This window comes from Gadus morhua, chromosome 8 (genome assembly GCF_902167405.1).
Source record: "Gadus morhua chromosome 8, gadMor3.0, whole genome shotgun sequence".
Lineage (NCBI taxonomy): Eukaryota > Metazoa > Chordata > Actinopteri > Gadiformes > Gadidae > Gadus > Gadus morhua.
The window spans coordinates 11,896,631-11,913,706 of NC_044055.1; the positions used below are offsets into that span (position 1 = coordinate 11,896,631).

Consider the following 17,076-nt stretch of genomic DNA (forward strand, 5'->3'; position numbering starts at 1 on the left):
GTAACTCTTCATCCATGTCTTCAGAGGGAGAGAGCGATAAAGATAAGGGAGAGATGGAGGGAAGGGAGGAATGGATTTGTACAGAGAGGAGGGATGGAGGTTGGTTGAAGGAAAAAGTGAATTATGGAGTGAGAGGTGGAGGAATGGAGAGAGAGAGAGGGGGGAGAGGTATGAGTGAGAGAGAGGTGGAGGTATGAGAGAGAGAGGGGGAGGTATGAGAGAGAGGTGGAGGTATGAGAGAGAGAGAGGTGGAGGTATGAGAGAGAGAGAGGTGGAGGAATGGAGAGAGAGAGAGGGGGGAGGTATGAGTGAGAGAGGGGGAGGTATGAGTGAGAGGGGGGGAGGTATGAGAGACGGGGAGGTATGAGAGAGAGAGAGAGGTGGAGGTATGAGAGAGAGGGGGAGGTATGAGAGAGAGAGGGGGGGAGAGAGAGGGGGGAGGTATGAGTGAGACAGGGGGGGTATGAGAGACGGGCAGGTATGAGAGAGAGAGAGAGAGAGAGAGGGGGAGGCATGAGAGAGAGAGGGGGAGGTATGAGAGAGAGGTGGAGGTATGAGAGAGAGAGAGAGAGAGAGAGAGAGAGAGAGAGAGAGAGAGAGAGAGAGAGAGAGAGAGAGAGAGAGAGAGAGAGAGAGAGAGAGAGAGAGAGAGGGAGGTATGAGAGAGAGGGGGGAGGTATGAGAGAGAGAGGGGGAGGTATGAGAGAGAGGGGGGGAGGTATGAGAGAGAGAGAGAGAGAGGGGGGAGGTATGAGAGAGAGAGGGGGAGGTATGAGAGAGAGGTGGAGTGGAAGGGATGAGAGAGGTGGAGTGGAAGGGATGAGAGAGGTGGAAGTGAGAGAGGTGAATGTAAGTGAGGTGTCTCACCTGTCAGATGGAGATGAGGGGAGAGGGTAACCCTGCTCAAGGGCACACAGTAGATTAATATCTGTCAGTTTAGACGTGTGTGTGTGTGTGTGTGTGTGTGTGTGTGTGTGTGTGTGTGTGTGTGTGTGTGTGTGTGTGTGTGTGTGTGTGTGTGTGTGTGTGTGTGTGTGTGTGTGTGTGTGTGTGTGTTTCCCCTGTATGAGTTAACTTGACATGCGTGGTAACTGACTCTTTTGAAATGTATAAAGTATACATTTCCCCTTTGTAGCTTCAACAGTGAGAGCATCATCAGGTGCTAATCTGAGGGTTGAGCTCTGTCCTGTTCAGACCTGTGGATCTCATCTATTCAACGGGTTCCCTAACCTCAACCACTTCCACCTCAGCTATCAATCAATGATTAATTCATCTCTATTCAATGACCTGATGTCACCCTGTCGACATTTCATGCAACCTGGCTAACAAAGAACCAGATTTGAATGTTTCAGTTTCTGAACATGGCCTTCAACAACAGCAAACAGGAACGCTGTTGTTTACTCTGATGCAGTACTGCCTGGTTCCCACTAGGAGGCAGTGTTGTTCCAGAGGGGTGGGTGGGTGTGTGTGTGTGTGTGTGTGTGTGTGTGTGTGTGTGTGTGTGTGTGTGTGTGTGTGTGTGTGTGTGTGTGTGTGTGTGTGTGTGTGTGTGTGTGTGTGTGTGTGTGAGGGACCGTGGGGTCCTCGTCAGTCAGGGTTAGTGTTTTTAAAACAGGAAGTGGAGTGGGGGCCGTCAGGAAGTCAGGTCACCCCCACTCAAAGGGAACGCGGTCCTTTCCCCTCATGTGTTTGTCATCAAGTAAAGAAAAAAGCCCGCCCACTAATTGACGAACGACTTAATTTGCGAACATCCTGTTTGTAATTAATAACGAACATCTTATCTGTTCTCGTATGTCTGCCCCCTGCTGGAGATCTTTAGCCACACCGACTCACAACGCCAGTGGGGAACTAACCCCTAACCCTGGCGGTGTTGGGGCCTTGCTCCACCAGTTGAGGTAGAGGGGACTTTGTCCGGGACCACTGCATACACACTTGCCTCCTTAAAGACCCAGTGTGTTGTAAGTTATCTACAAGTTACCCCCGTGTGTGTGTGTGTGTGTGTGTGTGTGTGTGTGTGTGTGTGTGTGTGTGTGTGTGTGTGTGTGTGTGTTAAAGTCGTTAGGGCTAATCAGTGAATGCCAGCCCCTCTGACCCAGGTGTGTTCCTTTGATGATGAATTATGATCCGAGGAACTGCAGAACATCTGGGCTCTGCCAGGCATTCTGCCCCCTATTGTTCTCAGGGGTCTTCCCCTCTGACATCACTTCCTGTCTTCCGGGACAGGAAGTGATGTCCGACCACTGGGAGGAGAAGGTGAGCCATCATGTCCCAGTCCCACTGGTCAGGTTGGAGGCAGTCCAGCAGGGATCAACAGGCCTTACTCAGTCTGTTCCTCGTGCTTTCAGAGAGCGTTCTGGTATCTCCTGGTTCAGATGGTTTGGATCGTAGTGGAGACCTGCTCACCATCTGGGCCCTGATGCCTCAGCTCTTTGGTTCTGTCCCCTTACCTTTCCTTTTGTTATAGCAAAAGTGTGTGTTTGTGTGTGTGTGTGTTTGTGTGTGTTTGTTGTCCCGCATGCGTGTGTTGCCTCCCTACGTGTGTGTCAGTGTTCTTAGCCCCGGTTGTGCGTTCGTGTTCCCCTGCAGTCCAGAGCCCTCTAGCGTCCTCCCGGGAAGCGTTAGTGCGTAGCAGCCCCCCCAAAACGGCCTCAGACCCCCCCCCCCCCCCCTAACCTGCAGTTTGTGTGTCGTGTCTCTGAGTCGCCTGAAGAGCACAAGGAAAGTGGTTTGTTTCACACCAGGCAGGAGACTCTAATCGTCAGTCCCAGCCCAAAGGTTCTGGGTTCGATCCCCAATGTCTACAGTCTACCTGTAGACCTCCTAGAGCAAGATGACCCCTACCTGCTCCCTAATGACCTGTCTCTGTACTGTCTAACCCCTACCTGCACCTTAATGACCTGTCTCTGTACTATCTAACCCCTACCTGCTCCTCAATGACCTGTCTCTGTACTGTCTAACCCCTACCTACTCCTTAATGACCTCTCTCTGTACTGTCTAACCCCTACCTGCTCCTTAATGACCTGTCTCTGTACTTTCTAACCCCTACCTGCTCCTTAATGACCTTTCTTTGTACTTTATTTGGACATCGGGGTCAGCTCATGAATAAACAGCCGACAAAAACAGTGAAGTTTACCCTCTGGGTTATGAAGGCCAGTCCACGGGGGGGGGGGGGGGGGGGGAGGGAGTCAGGGAGAGAGGGAGAGAGAGACTTGGGGTGTAAACGTAGAGCGAGCGAGAGCGTTCTTCATCTCAGCTTGAGCTGCTCTCTTTAATTGGAAAATACCAATTAACAAAAGCAGGGGTGAGGGGGTGGGGTGCTAATGCTGTGTGATAGGAGAACCACGACGACACAAAGAGAAAATTGAACTGCAGGATTTAATCATCGCAGCGCCACTGACGCACAGAATCCAATTTATTCCGAGAGTTCATTAAACACACACAGGCTGCGCTGAAAAGACACCTCTGAATAAAGGATTCTCCAGTCGGGATCCACATGTGGTGGTGGACTGCGGACTGCAGGGCAGACGTTATTGCAGCGAGAGACAGACGGACACCACACCCACAGAACGGGGAGGAAACCGAGAATCAGAGAGAGGGGCTTAGAGGGAGCTTGAGTCAGAGAGACAGACGGACGGGAGAGACAGACGGACGGAGAGAGAGAGAGAGACAGTCAGGGAGAGACAGCCGGTGACCGACCAATAGATGGGCTGAGAATGAGCAGAATGCAGACACAAACAGACGGACAGACAGTGAGGGAGAGAGACAGTCAGGGACAGAGAGAGACAGACAGAGACATGTGTGTGTTTCTTTCTCCTCTGCCTCATGATTCCTTGTCTGTTACCCGTCTGGTCTGATGGAGAGGTTCTGATTCACATAGTGTTTGCCCCTCAGCCGTCACCTGATCCTATCCCTGTATCCTCCATATCCCTTCTGATCAGTCTGATCAGGGGCTGCATGTCCGCCCTTCCAGATCAATATCTGGTCCACGTGAACGGCCCCATGACGGGCTAAGGGGCCGCTTACTGAGAGGGCTACGTTAGCCATGTAGCTGTAGGGCTAACCACACACACACACACATACACACACACACACACACACACACACACACACACACACACACACACACACACACACACACACACACACACACACACACACACACACACACACACACACACACACACACTGACTTGTCCCCCCAGCAATGTCATAAGTGTTGATTAGGCCCACGAAAAATGGATGTTAATTGAAGCTAAGTGGCTAAATATAGCGCTCAGTATGATTAGCACAGATAGCGACATGATGTATGGCGCTCATTAGCATGCTAGTCCAGCCCCCTGAAGGCTACGCTTCGCTAGGTGTTGATTTATCCACAGATGATGCTACGCGCTATCGCCCCCGCAAGGCTAACTTGAGGAAAGGGAACTTGAGGAAACACTAACTCGAAACAATCACCTTGGAGATTTCAGACTACCGTCCAATCAGAGAGTGTCTGGCGTGCACCTCTCAGTGTAGATGTAGACGAAGCTTTGAAACACACACACGGGTGCGCGCCTGTGTGTGTGCATTATTTTCAGGGTGTGTTCATTGTGGTGTGTGTTATTGTGCTCGTGTGTATTTGGATCTGTGTCATTGTGTGTGGTTGTGTATTTGGATGCATGTGTCATCGTGTTGTTTTATATTTTGATGTGTGTGTCATTGTGTGTTTGGTTGTGCATTGGATGTGTGTATCATTGTGTGTTAGGTTGTGTATTGGATGTGTGTGTCATTGTGTGTGGTGGTTGTGTATTTGGATGCATGTGTCATTGTGTGTGTGGTTGTGTATTTGGATGCATGTGTCATTGTGTTGTTTTATATTTGGATGTGTGTGTCATTGTGTGTGTGGTTGTGTATTTGGTTGTGTGTGTCATGGTGTGTGGTTGTGTATCTTGATGTGTGTTTCATTGTGTGTGTGTCATTGTGTGTGTCGTGTTAAACACACACACCTCTCCAACGCGCTCCATTGTATCTGCTGCTGCTGTGCAGATCACCTTACGTAACTCAGTGAGTGGGACGGGGGGGCGCCGTGAGGCCGCCTCCCACCTCCGCAGCCGTCGGAGGAGATCGCCCCCAATGAGGCGCACCGCTCAGCTCGCCGCCCGGCAATTAACCGGCCAATCACGCCACGCCGCCGCCACTGCAGACTAATTAGGCATTCATGGGCGCTCTCTGCAGTCTCAGCAACTCCCTGGGGGTCCGTCTTTAAAGAACAGTTCTCCAAAGTCTCCAAAGTGTGTGTGATGCAAACATCCGCCCTGGGCTGAGCCCACACCTCTGCTGGGGGTAGAGGTGTGGGTCTCTCTATCTCCTCTCTCTCTCGTTCTCTCTCTCGCTCACTCTCCATCTCTCTCGAAACGTGCGGTGAAATTATTCTCGTAGCCTCGCAAGAAAAGCGTTATTATTTCATCAGCTCATCGCCGTGGTCTGTCGTCAGTGTGACGGTGAATCATCCAGACAGGACGTCTCCGTGGTCGGACACTGACGCCCGCCCTCTTGTTCGCCCTGTTCCTTCAGATCCTCTGAAACCGGCTCTCGTCCCGTGCCTCCGGACCTTTGTACCTCTGAGTGGACCTCAGACAGGAGGCTGAGCCCAGCGGGCTGATGTTCTCCTCTTCAGAGGGATGAGTGACTGAATGAATTGATTAATGTATGAAGTCTCTGCGGGTCCTGTCTCAGGAGAACCGACGTCATGAACTTCCATATGATTGCTTCTACAAACGCTGGTCCTCTGGTAGAATTCAGCCCGTGGCTCTGAGTCGGTCTTTGGTCTGTTTTTAGATAGACCTCCACGAGACCTTCAATCTCGGGGGCGGCGTGTGGCTCAGGAGGTTGGCTGGTTGCTGATAGGTTGCTAGTTCGATCCCCGGCTCCTCCTCCTCGATGTGTCGAGGTGTCCCTGAGCAAGACGCCTCGCCCTGACTGCTCCAGGCGAGCTGGCTGTCGCCTTGCATGGTGGACTCCGCCATCGGTGTGTGAATGTGGGCATGAACGGGTGAATGTGAGGCAGTATTGTAAAGCGCTTTGAGTGGCCGCTGGTTAGAAACGCGCTCAATAAATGATAAAGATCAGTGTCATCCCAGTCCTCCATCCTGTCAGTGGGGTGGGGAGACCCTGGGTGACGGAGGAGTCCTGGGGGTTCTGCTGCTCGCCTCCGGGTCAGCCTCCTCGTTCCTCAACCAATCCCTCCGTGTGTGTTGGCTGTGGTCCGTGTTTTCATTGGCTCACGGCTCAGTTGGGGAAACTCTGTTGTAGGCTGATGTGGCGCACACACACACACACACACACACACACACACACACACACACACACACACACACACACACACACACACACACACACACACACACACACACACACACACACACACACTACACCTACCTGTAGGGGGCCCAGTGTTGTTGACTGTTACCAGACCCCTGGGAGACCCACTTACATGTAGTACATGCATCACAGTCAGCCATGAAACACTCCAGTACATTCACCACTGTGACACAGGCCGCATTCAGAATAAACCTCAGCTCCCCTGTCTAGTGAGTACCCCCCCCCCTCCCCCCCCGCAGTGAGCTGCTTACAGTTAGCCGCCAGCCGTCGCGTGGACTAGCGCTCAGCAATGCGAGGGAGACGTCCATCTTGGGTTCTGGTGCTCATATCTCCTGGGTCGGGGAGTTGGAGCGCAGAGCCGACAGCAGGGCCCAATCAGAGCTTCATAAGGGACAGATGGGGGGGGGGGGGGGGGGGTTGGGTGGGGGGGGGGGAGGGCTAGCATCAGGGACAGCTAACCCTGCGGTGGAAGTGATTTTCATGAGCTCAGCTGGTTGGTTGCAACACTGCAGCACATTCTGGCGCTCGCTCCCCAAGACGCATCAGCGACACAAGCTAGCCAGCTGCGTTAGCTCGTTGGGGGCTAGCGGCGTGGGGGGGGCTAGCGGCGTGGGGGGGGCACCAACGTGTTGATACTGTTGATATTAAACGAGAAGAATGCTAACATCTTTCTGTCTCTCTCTCGCTCTTCCCATCACTCCCTCTCCTCCTGTCTCTCCTCTTCTCTCTCACCCCTTTCTCTCATCCTATCACTTGCTCTCCCCGTCATCTCTCTCTCTCTTTCTCTCTCTCTCTCGCTCTCTCTCTCTCTCTCGCTCTCTCTCTCGCTCTCGCTCTCTCTCGCTCTCGCTCTCGCTCGCTCTCTCTCTCTTCCCCCCTCCTCCAGTTGGTGGCGGTCTACGAGGAGCAGGACCCCCACTCCGGGGGGGACGGGACCAGTGCCAGCTCCACGGGGACCCAGAGCCCGGACCTCTTCGCCCCTGCGCCCCCCGAGCTGAACGGCACCGCCTCCTCCACTGCCTCCTCCTCCGCCTTCACGCCCTACCAGGCCGCCAGCGAGATCGAGGTCACGCCCTCCGCCCTCAGGACCAGTAGGTTACCGCGGTGACGGGGACGGGGGGAAGGGGGCGGGGCTTGTTTGAGGGATGATGGGGATGGAAACGAGTCGTATTTTAATATTGTATTTAGTAATAATTATTATTTAAAGATAATTATTAGACTGAATAAGTGGACGAATGTGGACGGAATCTGCCAGAGGAGACGGCTGGACTTTACAGCCTAGAACATACGCTAACTATGTATTCATTAGGTCATTATGAATATTAATTTATTAATATTTAAATCATTATCAATCAATATCAATGACTCACGCACACACTCTCACTCACACACACACACTCACTCACTCACTCACTCACTCACTCACTCACTCACTCACTCACTCACTCACTCACGCATTCACTAACTCTCTTTGTCATTCTCAGTCTGTACCTTGACATATTGTTTCATATAACGTCAACACGATGTCCTCTGAGATACCGCTCAGACATCGCTAGCAGAGCTGGAAGTGATGAGGTTGCTCTGAGACGGATGTGTGGGCGGATGTCTGGATGGATGTGTGATGACTGGAAGGATGTAATGCAGGCAGATGAATGGAGAGAAGAACCACAGATGGATGAGTGGGTGTGCAGCAGGGTCTGTATTGAGAATAACCGATTGATTTATGATGTCTGGATGGACACACCGACATCGAAGGAGAGGAGAGGAGTAGGAGGAGAGAGACAGTCGGTGGAGCTGGTTGCCCTGGTGATGGCTTGACTGATCAACTGCCCCTGGAAGGTTGCGGGTTCGATGCCCAGTGTCCCCTGCCATATCTTAGGCCTCCGAGACTGACTAGTATTACGCTCCCTGTGACATACAGAGTCTACACTTTGCTAGAAAGCTACGCTAGCGCGGCGCTGCGTGGAGCTAATTGGACGCACAGGGTGTGTTCCGGGCTAAAGGCAGCGTTGGGATCCTGTCGCCGATCTCTAATTGGATCGTTTTGCTTCCTGCCGAACCGAACACCTCGGCTGTGGCTGGGTGTGTTTGATGTTGTTACCACGGGAACAACAAGAAACAACAAACGCTCAACACACAACCCCCCTGTGATTGGTCGGTTCAGAACAGAGCAGCACCTTGCAGGTTTGAACCGCAACAGAGAATATGAAAAGAGACACATGCACACACAGTTAAAAACACACACACACGATAACACAAAAAGAGAAAAGCACACACAGTTAAAAACACACACACAAATAACACACAAAGAGAAAAACACCCAGTTAAAAAACACACACACATTATAACAGGATAACACACAAAGAGAAACACTCACATTGAGAGAAACGCATACATACAGAATCAGACACACACACCCCCACACACACACTTAGAGAAACATAAACACACACATGCACATACACACACACACTTACAGAAACACACCCACATGCACACAGACGAACACACATGCATGCACATACAAGCGAACACCCACGCACACACCCCGTGTGTGGTTGGAGGTCAGCCCAGCCTTAATTGGCGGTGAACATGTTCTGTTTAGTTGTGATCCACAGCTCACACACTCGCACGGCGCGGTATTAAATTATAACCTTGCTTAATTCAACTCGCTGAATATCATCAGCTGCTGCATTCTAACGAGGCCGACCGAGGAGAGAAAGAGACGACATCCCGACAAAGTAAACCTAATTATGCACTTATTTTCATCACAGCGACATAACAAGGGCGCATTTCTCACTCACTGGTGCATGCTGGGAAAGATCCCGGGAGCGAGGCAGCCATGCTAGCTGTTCGGGGTTTAGCAGTGTGCGCGTCACAAAGGGAGTGATTAGGGGCAGATTACAGCAGTCTGAATGGAGCACACATTGTAGCGACGCTAGCAATGAGCGGCTTTGTCAGCGCTAACCTCCGCGCTAGCGCTAACGGCTGGGACCCGCGCAATGCTCGTTAACGGCCTTCGTTAGCAAATGAGAACGCGGCGTATCCATTCAAGGCTGAAAGCAAGCCGCTAATTACCTTGTCCCGTCGGCGTGATGACGAGACGTCTGGGCCACTCCTATCAGCCCCGGATTCAGACGCAGTATTGGTCTGAAATAAATGCTAATTTATTTAAATTCCCCTTTTTTAATCACATGGCGAGGACTCGTGTCTTAATGGCGGTAGACTGCTCGTGATTTGGAGATGAGTGTCTGAGTTTTATTTTCTGTTGGTGCCTCCGACCTTCAGAGAGGTCTGTTGACACCACTAGCGTACCGTGGGGTTTAAATCAGGGCCTTCAGTAACGAACTCCACCAACGGCCAAGCCATAACAGCAAACATCACACACGAGAAAGGGCATCCGCACACATATTCTCGGAGCCCTTCTTGTGACGAATCACCAGGTTGTACCCCTGCACAATCAGCGCCCACCGCATGAGGCGCTGGTTCTGATTATACATTCGGTGGAGAAATACCAGCCGATTGTGATCCGTGTAGATCCCGGACACACAAATTTCCTATTAGGTGCCAATACAGCCAACACAGCCACAATATGCGCTACTGCATAACATCCACAAGGACAAGACAGTTGATCTTCAGCAACAACAACAGCGCACATGCACACCACTTTGCATTACCGCAGAGCTAGAGTAATGCAGCATCTCCATCAGATCTTTCCTTATGGCACTCCGCAACCAGATTGCACATCATACAGCATGACACAAAAAGAAGTGTTCACAGTTATGGTTATTTTCACCGGATGCTTTCGCAACTTCAACGGATTCAATAAAGTAGCCCTATAGTGACAATAATACAAGTGCAACACCACTTTATTAACAAAAATGAAACATACAAGTAGGCCTTTATGCCACATATTTTACAACAGCTATTCCATCCAGAATATTAAGCCCATAGGAGTAGTAGTGAATGGGTTAATTTAATATGCTTATTAAGCGGCATCCACACACACAGAATTACCATTAAGCCTACTGCCCAAATTCCATCAATATATTTGTGTTTCCAACCATTAAAAATAATTATAATAAACTAAAGTACCACAACAACATTATCGCTCCTACACAGTGCAAAGTAAAGCTCACCCATCACCCATGACCTGATGTTTTAAAGCTGCCTTGGTGAAGCTGTTAAGACTGCTAAATCCTGCGCTGTTCCAGGTCCCCTCACTGATGTTGAACAGCAAACACGGCCAGCAGAATAGCAAGCTTGTTCTGAACGGTGCTAGCCGTTAGCCAGTCATAGCAGCTGTAGTTGCACTCTGTAAAGTGCCGCACAAAACCTTTAGCGGCCTGAGTCAGCCCATCCAGCTTCGGTGTAGGTCTTCCTCTTGAAGTCATACCTGTCTTCTCTCCAAACGATCGCCTTGATAAAGGCAAACGAAGGAGGTCAGAAACAGGATCGCTAGGTGCTGTGAAGGCGGTGGCCACAGTAGTTCACTATCAGCTCTGTACCGCCAACGATTCAAAATTCGCTGATGACATCACCGGGGGCCAGCGCTGGCATATTGCTGGGCCCTGGGGAGTTCTATTACTACACATCAACATTTGATTTGCTGATTACACACGTCAGTCAAATTTATTATCCAATGGGAGGTGGCAGCTTCGGCGAAAGGCTAGCAATACTTTTAGTGCTGGCCCCGCTGGTCCATGTAACCTAGCTGTGATGTGTTATTCAACTGACAGCCTTACAAAAAAAAACGTTTTTTCCTTCTGGAATTATGTTGTAAGTACTGAAAAAAATATGGAATTAAGATGCGTTCAGACACAAATGAATGTAATTTTGATAAAAAGAATATCTAGATATTATTTAGTTTTTGACAGGGCCAGCAGAGAAGGCCCTGCTGGCCCACCACTGGTTGACACGGTATCGAGTAACACACTTGTTTTAGTTGTCTTTGGTTCAGAGGGAGATTCCCTCCCACTGTTCCTCAGTCTTAGACGGAACCCAAGCCCAGGAATCTTAACTTTAAGACGCAGACGCAGGCTGGTTTAGAGAGTGTGTGTTGTCACAGCCATGACGGAGCATATTTCAACGGAGACGATACAGATGGCTCTGAGTGGGGCCGCCGCCAGCTCGGCCTGCTGGGAGTTGTAGTCCTGGAGCCGGTGTCGGGACCTGTCAGGACTCCTGGCCTGAACTCCAACTCCCAGGAGGCTCTGGGGCTGATTCTCACCGCTATGGATAACTAAGATCCCACGGTCCACCAGAACTGTCTCACTCACACACACACACACACACACACACACACACACACACACACACACACACACACACACACACACACACACACACACACACACACACACACACACACACACATACATCACACACACACACACACCGCGCACACACACACACACACACCGCGCACACACACACACACATCGCACACACGCACTCTTTTAAACACGAGATGGTCAACAGATATTTATTGACTCCGATTCAAAGCGACCATGTTTGGGTCTGATCCTCGGCCCATCGTACCTCCCACGCCGCGGGGGTGCGGTCGGCCTGGACAGCGAGGCTCTAATGACGGCTCCACGGCGGAGCAGAGGTCTGTGGGGGTGTGGGAAACCAGAGTGATCTTCCTCATCGTCACGCTCTTCATCCTTTTCATCATCAACATGCTCATTGTTGCACCACTTTTGTTTGTGTGTGTGTGTGTGTTAACTGTTGTTGGACTGATTACGACGCCTTCTGGATCACATCTTTGACCGTGATTCTTTATTACTGCCTGAATATGAGTCAAAAGGTACTGGGTTCGATCCCCAATGTCGCCAGTCTACCTGTAGACATCCTAACCCCTACCTTAATGACCTGTCTCTGTACTGTCTATCCCTACCTGCTCTTTAATAACCTGATCTGTACTGTCTAACCCCTACCTGCTCCTTAATGACCTGTCTCTGGACTGTCTAACCCCTACCTGTTCCTTAATGACCTGTCTCTGTACTGTCTAACCCCTACCTGCTCCTTAATGACCTGTCTCTGTACTGTCTAACCCCTACCTGCTCTTTAATAACCTGATCTGTACTGTCCAACCCCTACCTGCTCCTTAATGACCTGTCTCTGTACTGTCTAACCCCTACCTGCTCCTTAATGACCTGTCTCTGTACTGTCTAACCCCTACCTGCTCCTTAACGGCATGGATTGGAGTTACTTCATTTTGGAAACTTGGTTTATGTTGCAATCCTCTCTCTCTCTCTCTCTCTCTCTCTCTCTCTCTCTCTCTCTCTCTCTCTCTCTCTCTCTCTCTCTCTCTCTCTCTCTCTCTCTCTCTCTCTCTCTCTCTCTCTCTCTCTCTCTCTCTCTCTCTCTCTCTCTCTCTCTCTCTCTCTCTCTCTCTCTCTCTCTCTCTCTCTCTCTCTCTCTCTCTCTCTCTCTCTCTCTCTCTCTCTCTCTCTCTCTCTCTCTCTTCCCCCCCCCCCAGACCTGTCGCTCCACAGCCACCAATTATCCACCAGATAATTGGTTAGGTGTTGCGAAGTTGCCTTCACACGTTTTTCAACCTTGTCTCTATGTCTCTCATCCATTCTCGCTCTCATTCCCTCCCTAGACATGCCCCATGTTGGCCCAGCTAATTGCTAAGCTAATTAGCTTAGCTGTTGCTAACTTTACATCATGTCATTCCCCTCTGTCTCTAGGTCTCTCATCCATTCTTGCTCTCATTCCATCCCTAGAGATGCCCCATTTCGGCCCAGCTAATTGCTAAGCTAATTAGCCTAGCCATTGCTAAGTCTACATCGCGTCACTCAACCCGGTTCGTTATGTCTCACCTCCCCAGACATGCCACTCCACGTGCGTCGCAGTAGCGACCCGGCCCTGATGACGCTGAACGGGCCTCTGAATGGCGTGGAGCCTCGCCCCCCCGCGGAGCAGCAGACCCCGCCCTCCCGACGTAACCCCTCCCGCTGGTCGACCACTGCCGGCTTCATGAAGCCCCGCCACTCAACCGGCACCAGCAGCCTGGAGCGCAAGGTAGCGCACGGACCAGCGCTAGGCTAATGCTAGGCTAGGTTAATGCTATGCTAGGCGAATTCTGTGCTAGGTGAATGTTATGCTAGAGGAATGCTATGATAGGCTAATGCTATGCTAGGCTAATGCTTTGCTAGTTGTCGGTGTGCCTCATGCTATCTGGGTGGTTGATATTGAAGTAAGGCTTACGTTTCCAGGTGTGGTTCTTTAGCTAAGGCTAGCAGGATCTGGAGGCATCGCTCATGCTAAAGGTGAAGCTAGGCGTAACGCAAGCAGAGTTATGGTTGTATTTATTGTATTCATTGTGTGAAGATATGGCCAGGTAGCTAATGTTAGGCTAACAGTATGGCTATGTTCCTACTGCTAATAACAGCAGCAGCTATGGACAGTTAGCCAGCTAAGGCTAGACTAGTATAGTTTGGCCATTTACATGTTAAAGCTTTAGCTTTAGCTACATAGCTAAGGTTAGGCTACGACACTAGGCCGGGTAGCTATAGCTAACATTATGCATGGTTGACTTTACAGGTTAAAGCATTGGCTAAAAAGCTAAGATTAGGCTATGACGCTAGGCCTGGGAGCTATCGCTAACATTATGCGTGGTTGACTTTACAGGTTTAGGCTGTGGCTATAAAGCTAAGGTTAGGCTATGAAGCTAGGCCGGAAGCTAACGCTAACCCTCTGGTCAACAGGGGAAGGCTACGGACACGTACCGCAGCCTACCGCGCGACGCCGGGACCTATACCAATCAGAGGGACTTCCAGAGAGAGACGGCGAGGTCATCGCTCAGCGCCAACCACCCCATGGTGGACCGCTGGCTGGAGAGGCAGGACCAGGCACGTACACACACGCTCGTGTACAAAAGCATGCACATACAAGCATGTACACACACGCTAACACACACACAAATGCGCGCACAAACACACATGCGCACACACGGACGCAGGTGCCAGCATACTCAAAGATATAGACACACATGCACAAACACACACTCAAACACACACAGACTCACACGCCCACGCACTCATAGACAGATGCATATACACATACTTAGAGAAATAGGTACGCACACACACTCACACGCAAATACAACACAAAAGCTGAATAACGTGATTAATATCTGACCACTTTGTGTGTGTCTGTGTGTGTGTGTGTGTGTGTGTGTGTGTGTGTGTGTGTGTGTGTGTGTGTGTGTGTGTGTTCCCTGTGTGTACAACATACATTACAGCACGTGTTGCTTCCTATAAAGCTCTGTTCTGTAGACGCGCTTAAAGGTCGAGGCGTTGAGATATTCAAGCTGAAGAAACTAATATTACTATAATATATTATCATATTATATGATAATATAAAACTAGAATATATTATAATATAAAAGTACCAAGATAATATAATGGCAGGGGTTTGAAGGAGCAGATAAATATCACATACCAAACGTCCCTTATCTCTCTTGCTCTCGCTCTCTCTCTCCATCACTGTCGCTCTTGCTCGGTCTCTCTCTCTCTCTCTCGCTCTCGCTCTCGCTCTCTCTTGCTCCGTCTCTCTCTCTTTTAAATATATTTATTTACATCCTGTTTATAATAGATCTTTCTGTGAGCGGTTCTCTGTGGGATTCCTGTCCTGGTTTCCTACTGATGTAGTGCGGTGGTGTTGCTGGAGGCTCCGTCCCTGTAGTCCCTCTCCTCTCTCACCCCAGCGCTACAGCTTTAGCACACACCTCCTCCTGCTCCTGCCTCCTCCCCTCCTTCCTGTCGTCCTGCTTTCTTCTTTCTCTTCCATCCCCTCCTTTTCCTCCTAACCCTCTACCCCTCCTCCTCTACTTGTCACCCTGCTTTTGTCTTCCTCCTTCCCTCCTTAACCTCCTCTATCTCCTCCTTTCTTCCTGCTCCTCCTCCTCCTTAACCCCTTCTCCTCCTTTACCTTATCTTCTCCTTCTCCTCCTGCTCATGCTTTTTACCTCCTGCTCTCCTCCTCTTCCTCCTGCTCCTCCTCCTCCTCCTCCTCCCCCCCCCCCCCCCCCCCCCCCCCTGGGTTCCTTAGGGTGTTGGAGATGCAGTGTCCTCTAATCAGTGCTCCAAACTCTCCATTCTGATCACTCTCCTTTCAGGTCAGCACAGTGGATTAGAGCTGATCACTTTGCATCTGACAGAAGCTCCTCAGAGGAGCCAACATTCTGACTGCGAGGAAGTCAGAATAGTACTCTCCAGTCACACTAAAGATTTGACCTCAACTCTTGTGTTGTTCTCATCGTTCATTCGGACCTAAACGCAATCAATCTTTGACCACTCTCTTCTGAATAGGTTTCCTCAATGATGACAATAACATGGTCACCATGGCAACAGAACAATCAACACCGAGCCCCCGGCTCACATACCTTCTGGTCGTGATCAACGTGTTACATCCTGCCATAAGTTGGTGTAGTTTGGTATAGCTTGTTGTAATTGAGCGTAGTATAGCCTAGTATAGTGTAGGGTGGCATATTTTTGAATAATACAGTGTAGATTACAAATAGTATAGTGTAGTATGGCGCAGTTTAGCATGCTAAGCTGAAGCATGTCGTAGTTTACCATGGTATTGTGGTGTGGTAGGAAGTACTTCAGCATAGCGTGTTGTAGCACGGTGAAGTCTGGCCTAAATCTGTGTAGCTCGTTGTGGTCTGGCCTGGCTCTGTGGAGTTGAACAGGATGTGTTGTTATGTGTCTCCGCGTGCTGAAGCGGATTCAGTGAGGAGAATTAAAAGTTTGATCACGGCCGCAGCGTCCCCAGAGTTTATAAACTCCTCTGTCTTCAATGGAGGACTCCAGCGCCATCCATCCCTGATTGCAGAAGCGAGGCGGGGGAATTGGACTGAGTAGGTTATTGAAATGAGAGAATGCAGACTGAATGGCTGTGAATACGACCGAAATGAAGCTAAGTCTTTATTACTGAGTGGGTGGGCTGGGGGGACGGGCTCCCCCCGCCGAGCCCCCCCCCCGCCGAGCCCCCCCCCCGCCTAGCTAATGGCTGGTTGTTTAGGTGTGTGTGTCTGTTCACGTGCGTGTGCGATGTGTGCGGTTGTTTGCGTGTAGCTATGAATTTGTGTGTTCTGTATGTATGTGTTGGTGTGTCATGCACTATTTGTGTGTGTGTGTCTGTATGTGTCTGTGTGTGTTGGTATGCATTTTTGTGATCTTTATGTTGGTGTTGTTGTCTCAAGCACTATTGGTGTGTGTGTGTATGTGTGTGTGTGTGTCTCTCACCAGTCTCTAAACTCCATCACCCCTTGGCAACAGGTACACGTTGCTAGGGCAACGCTGGGCTGTCAAGTAGTACGCATATTTATGAGGGTCTGTGCCCACTGCATGTGTACGTGCACACTGCATGAGTACGTGCACACTGCATGTGTACGTGTATGTGTACGTGCACACTGCATGTCGTATGTGCGTATGTGAACCAGTTTGCTAGATTTGTGTGTCGATAAGGTCCATGAATTTGTTTACCAACGTGTGTTTGTGTTTGTGTCTGCGTCTTAACAGTTAAACATTTACATAAACTGCCCACAGCAACATCACATGCATCAAATAAACAGACACACACAGATGCACACACACAGATGCGTACACACACACAGAAAAGTATGTCTGGCTCAAGGCCACTTGAGGTGTGTGTGTGTGTGTGTGTGTGTGTGTGTGTGTGTGTGTGTGTGTGTGTGTG

General features: G+C 50.3%; 1 protein-coding gene across 6 annotated transcripts in view; it reads left to right on the forward strand.

Annotated features, from left to right (window-relative positions):
- Positions 1–17,076, forward strand: part of pard3ab (par-3 family cell polarity regulator alpha, b) — a 123,874-nt gene that overhangs the window by 23,804 nt on the left and 82,994 nt on the right. For all 6 annotated transcript variants that reach the window (XM_030363611.1, XM_030363609.1, XM_030363608.1 and 3 more), the window contains exons 3-5: positions 7,247–7,451; positions 13,199–13,392; positions 14,079–14,222. In XM_030363611.1, coding sequence (XP_030219471.1) covers positions 7,247–7,451; positions 13,199–13,392; positions 14,079–14,222 — 543 coding nt within the window. The remainder of the gene's footprint in view (positions 1–7,246; positions 7,452–13,198; positions 13,393–14,078; positions 14,223–17,076) is intronic.